Source organism: Dioscorea cayenensis, chromosome 16 (assembly GCF_009730915.1).
Source record: "Dioscorea cayenensis subsp. rotundata cultivar TDr96_F1 chromosome 16, TDr96_F1_v2_PseudoChromosome.rev07_lg8_w22 25.fasta, whole genome shotgun sequence".
NCBI classification, from domain to species: domain Eukaryota; kingdom Viridiplantae; phylum Streptophyta; class Magnoliopsida; order Dioscoreales; family Dioscoreaceae; genus Dioscorea; species Dioscorea cayenensis.
Window position 1 is genome coordinate 1,987,727 of NC_052486.1, and position 5,169 is coordinate 1,992,895.

Here is a 5,169-nt window from a genome sequence, read left to right on the forward strand (position 1 = left end):
CACACCATTCTTTCCAAATCATTGCTAAAACTAATTATAATGTGGCTTGTTATCCTTGTTTTCCCCTTTTGTGAAGTTTCAATTGTGAGCTTGTTCTTTCTTTTTCTAAGTTTAGATAATTCATCTTCTAGATTGTGTCAACTTAAAATAAAGGAATTTCAAACTATTGATTCAATCAGCACCATCTCTTTTGACTATATTCTATATATATATATATCATTTATCTTTCATGATGATCAATTGTATGTTTTGCAAATTTTTTTTTTCTTTGATAAAAGTGGATAAACAACAACTTCATTTAAAAACAAAAAAGAAGGACAAACATACAAAAGGAGAACAAACAACAAAACAGAAAACAATCTGAGGTCTCTCACCAACAGTGAGCCACTCGAAATAAGAAAAAGAAAAGAAGAAGAGAAGAAAGAAAAAACTGAAAAGAGTAGTGTAGCTGGACCAGCGAAACTACCATCTGCAATCACAGGCCAATCCGAGATGCATGGGGGAGTAGGCTACTCCTGAACTATATTAGGGTTTGTATCGCAGGAATTGTTCGCGACTCTTGTGCTCATGAAGTTAAGGGAGTGCTTGATCCTTTGAGATGCTTCGGTGAAATTTTGGTGTTGTAGGTTTGAAGTTATGGAAAACCAAAAAAGAAGCATATTAGCAATTTTAAAGATTACAGCATAAAATGGTAAAGCAAGTAACTAGAAAATGTGAATATTTCGTTCTAGCCAAATATTCCAAATGATGACTCTAGAACTAAGGTCCCACAATATCCGTTGGCTAGAATTTAACGAGGGTAGCTAGGATTTCCAGATTCTAGAAACAGATGGCTGGGATAATTGTAACTCGAATAAAGTTAACAAAATATATGGAGCCCAGTAATTTAGGGAGATCCGTAAAATAACAATTCTACGGATGTCCCCTGAGGGGCCATTGGATGATGCTTATCCAACGATCTTGTTCTCCTCCCCATATTTTTCTCTCCGCATCTATCTCTTTTTCTCCGCAATTGAAAAATTAAAAAAAACAACACCCAACTGTCTTTCATACTTTTGCTTCTTTATTGGCGTTTTTAAAAAATGTTTAGCATATATATATATATATATAAGACCATTCTACTAAGGATGTTAGTAGATAAAAATTCTACGAATGTGCCTATATCAGCTGCTGGATTTAAATTAATCGAAAGGCTACACATCATCCATTAGTGTGAATAGTACAATAAACAATGTTCTGAATAATAAACAGTGATTGCATCACAACCATTCGATCATCATCTCAATTGTAAACATTTAATCACAAACGTCCAAATTGATTTGCATCCCCTACTCCCCTTCTTTTCACCCAATCTCTCTCTCTCTCTCCCTTTCTCTCTCTCTCATTTTTTCTCATTTTTTTTCATTCTCTGCTAAAGCATTAACAAATGTCCATGAAAAATATATAGCCATATAAGTATATATATATTCATCATCATTGACTTCTCAGTTGCGATGTTTTCTCTTTTTCTTGAGCTATTTCTTTGGTTGTTGGTTTGTTTTATTGTTAGAAGTTCATTATCTCTGGTGATGGCTTGTTGTTCTGGGTTATTATTTATTTTTCAGTTGCTTTTGTTTTTCAGGTTTGTACTTGTCTTTTTTTTTTAATAAAATTATAATTTATCCACTTTTATCATATAATAAAAATTTTTTGACAAAGATTTAGACAACTATTGTTTTTAAATAAATATCACCAAATTCCGGTGGAATATGGAAAACCAACTAGAAAACCAAACACTAATAAATAGCTCTCAAATGAGAAGACCATAAAGCACATGGTATTCATCTTTAAGAAAAATTATTTAGATATCAACAAACCGAAGTCTTCTTTCTTCATACTATAAAAGAAAAAGACTTGTATACAAAAAAAAAAAATGCTATTATTCGTTTAAATTTTAATTTAAATAAAATTAATTAATTTTAAAACAAAATTATGCACTCACAGTTTTAAATACTAATTGAATTAACTAATTATTCTCATATTGTGCATACACTGTACATCCGGATTCCAGTACTGTTCGGTACTGTTTATATTCAGATAAAAAAGGCGCTTGTCATCTATTATTCAAAAAAAATATAACTAATTAAATTTTGATACATAATTTTTTTTAAAATTTTTTTTTATAATATAGACAAATCACTTACTTTGGTTAATTATTAAAAAAAACTTACTTTGGTTAATCACATACTTTTGTGTTGTCTCCCACTCCTCTCCTGTTGGGGGTGATTTTCAGCCCCGGTTTATTGGTGTTATCTCTGTTTTCTTATTTCCTTTTTAATGAACATAATTTATCATTTTTTTTAAAGAATTTCTCTCAATCTCTCACATGATAAATGAAAAAATTACAATCTATAAATATGACACTGGTCATGAAAGTTACATATTCCAATAATATTATTCTCCACCAAATAAATTCAACTGATTAGGAAAAAATAAACATACTTCCTGCACAGCTGTTGTTAATTTCTTTTAAAGAAATCTCCAGAAAAGATAATTAATCATCCATTTTATCTCTTTTATCTCTTACATAGATATGCACGCATCTGATATCTATCTATACATATGCGCCATTCGTCAATCCAGAATCATCCTTGCTACGCACTTTGCCAAGTGTCCCAACGATGCTGACTCACTCTTTAACTCCCAAACAAGCTTGCTCCTTTATCTCCTTTTGCGTCACCATTTCGAAGTCCCGTGAAGCACAAGCCTTCCTTTACCCTTCTCCCTATAAAAACCTGTTCATCTCCACCCATATCCTTCATCCTTTCCAACCTCTCCCATCCATCAATCTCCATAGCCATGACCAAACAAACAACCATCATCAGTGACTCCAACAACAACACTGCTCCTCCTCCTCCTCCTCCTCCTCCTCATGTTGTTCTAGTTCCATTAATGGCACAAGGACACATAATCCCCATGCTTGACATGGCACGGTTACTGGCCGAGCGTGGCACCCGCGTCACCTTCATCACAACCCCAGTGAACACGTCGCGCATAAAACCCATCATAGTCCGAGTGCACGAGTCCAACCTCCCTATAGACTTCATCGAGGCTCCCTTTCCCCTGCACCGAAGCTGGCCTACCCCCCGGCTGTGAAAACTGCGACCTCATCCCTTCTAATGACCTCTTTCCGACCTTCTTTAGCTCACTCCAACTTCTCGCCCTCCCTCTCGAGCAACGCCTCAAAAATCTCGTCCCCCGCCCCACCTGCATGATCAACGACATGTTCAACCCGTGGACGGCTAACGTCGCACGTTCACTCAACATTCGTCGCCTCGTCTTTCATGGCCCTTCTTGCATTCACATCTATTGTAGTCATGTTTTTCATCTGCATAAGATTTATGAGACCGTTACTGATGAGTTTGAAGAAATTGCTGTGCCTGGTTTGACTGATTATGATGATGTTGTTGGTCAGAGTTTTTAAGGTTTGTAGAATGCATGCACCAGGTTGGTTCACCCTCGCCGGGTTATGAGAAGTTACGTGAGGAGGTTTTTACATGCAGAGGAGACGGCTGATGGGGTGGTCATCAACACTTTCGATGATGTCGAGCCTATGTTTGTGGAGGCTTATAAGAAGGTGGTTGGAAAGGATGTTTGGACTGTTGGGCCATTGTGTTTATATGATAAGGATGATGATTTTAGTGCTAGGATTGTGAGAGGGAACAAGGCTGCAGTGGATCAAGAGAAGTTGTTATGTTGGCTTGATTCTATGGAAGAAAATTCTGTGCTTTATATCAGTTTTGGGAGTTTGATTCGGATGAATGTCGGGCAGATATTGGAGATTGGGTCAGGACTTGAGGCTTCTGAAGTTCCTTTCATCTGGGTTATTAAGGATGCAGAGAAGTGTCCGAAGGTTGAGGAGTGGTTGGAAGGGTTTGAGCGGAGGATGAGTTTGAGGAGTTTTTGTTATCAAGGGATGGGCCCCTAGCTGTGATACTCTCGCATAAGTCTGTTGGTGGTTTTGTTAGTCATTGTGGATGGAACTCAACGTTGGAGGCAGCGTCAAATGGTGTGCCAATGATCACTTGGCCGCAGTTTGGAGACCAGTTCTTGAATGAGAGGTTGGTTGTGGAGTTCCTGAGGATTGGGATTGCTATTGGAGTGAAGAAACCAGTGTTTAATTATGGTGAGGATGAGATTCCGGTAAGGAGGGATGATGTGGAGAGGGCTGTGAGGAGTTTGATGAATGATGGAGAGGTGGCTGAGGAGAGGAGGATAAGGGCTAGAGAGATTAAGGAGAAGGCCATTAAGGCTATGGAAGGAGGAGGTTCTTCTTATGAGAATATAACCAAGCTCGTTGAGTACATGAAACAGGAACCTCGCAAGGTTGTACAAAGAACTAAAGCTTAATAAATTTGTATTTCTAATTTTGTATCTCAGAAACTTTGTATTTCAATTTATCAGCGACATGTTATATGTCATGCTAGTGTCTTTATTATTTATTTATTTTGGTGGTTCAAATGGAAATAATTAGACATGGAACCTTGGGCTAGCCCAATAGTAACTACCCATGATTGTAATTGAGAGGTCTCGAGTTCGAACCTCTCAGATTACAATTCATATTTAGGGTCCCCTGTGGGAGTTCTGTGTGAGGATTACCTCTCGTTCTCCCTTCCAGGGTTGCATAGCGGAGGGATTATTCCCAGGAGGTCATTCAAGTCACCATAACTAGTGCACCTCCATACCCGTTTGTCCTTTGATTTGTCGCTTGTCAACTTTGTGAAAAAATAATAATAATAATAATTAGACCAAACTTTCTAACACATACGCACCACCGTTGATGTATATTAGATGCAGTGCATAAATATAGTTCTATTGGATTAATGATCATGAATGAATGAATTTTATGACAGCGCTAGCCTAAGCGTTCTGGAATAATCTGTGGGCAAACAAATGAGTACTAGCAAAACATGAGAAGGATGCATTATGTAAATCTCCGCCTTCAAAATGATATGCATCTAATTTATAAAGATTGATGTTGTAATTCTACCGAATCTAAGACTCCCAAATTTTCATTTATTTGAAATATTCAAATTTTTTATCTTGGTACTCAGCAGCTCCCAAATTTTCATTTATTTGAAACATTCAAATTTTTTATCATGGTACTCAGTAGCTACAGAGAGTTTTAAG

At 36.9% G+C, this 5,169-nt stretch overlaps 1 protein-coding gene across 1 annotated transcript; it reads left to right on the plus strand.

Moving 5' to 3' along the window:
• The first annotated feature begins 2,838 nt into the window (after positions 1–2,838).
• LOC120279161 (UDP-glycosyltransferase 73C1-like) lies at positions 2,839–4,389 on the plus strand. Its single transcript, XM_039286028.1, has 4 exons — positions 2,839–3,131; positions 3,184–3,449; positions 3,543–3,912; positions 4,008–4,389. The coding sequence occupies exons 1-4, from the start codon at positions 2,839–2,841 to the stop codon at positions 4,387–4,389; spliced, it is 1,311 nt and encodes a 436-aa protein (XP_039141962.1).
• Positions 4,390–5,169: the final 780 nt, after the last annotated feature.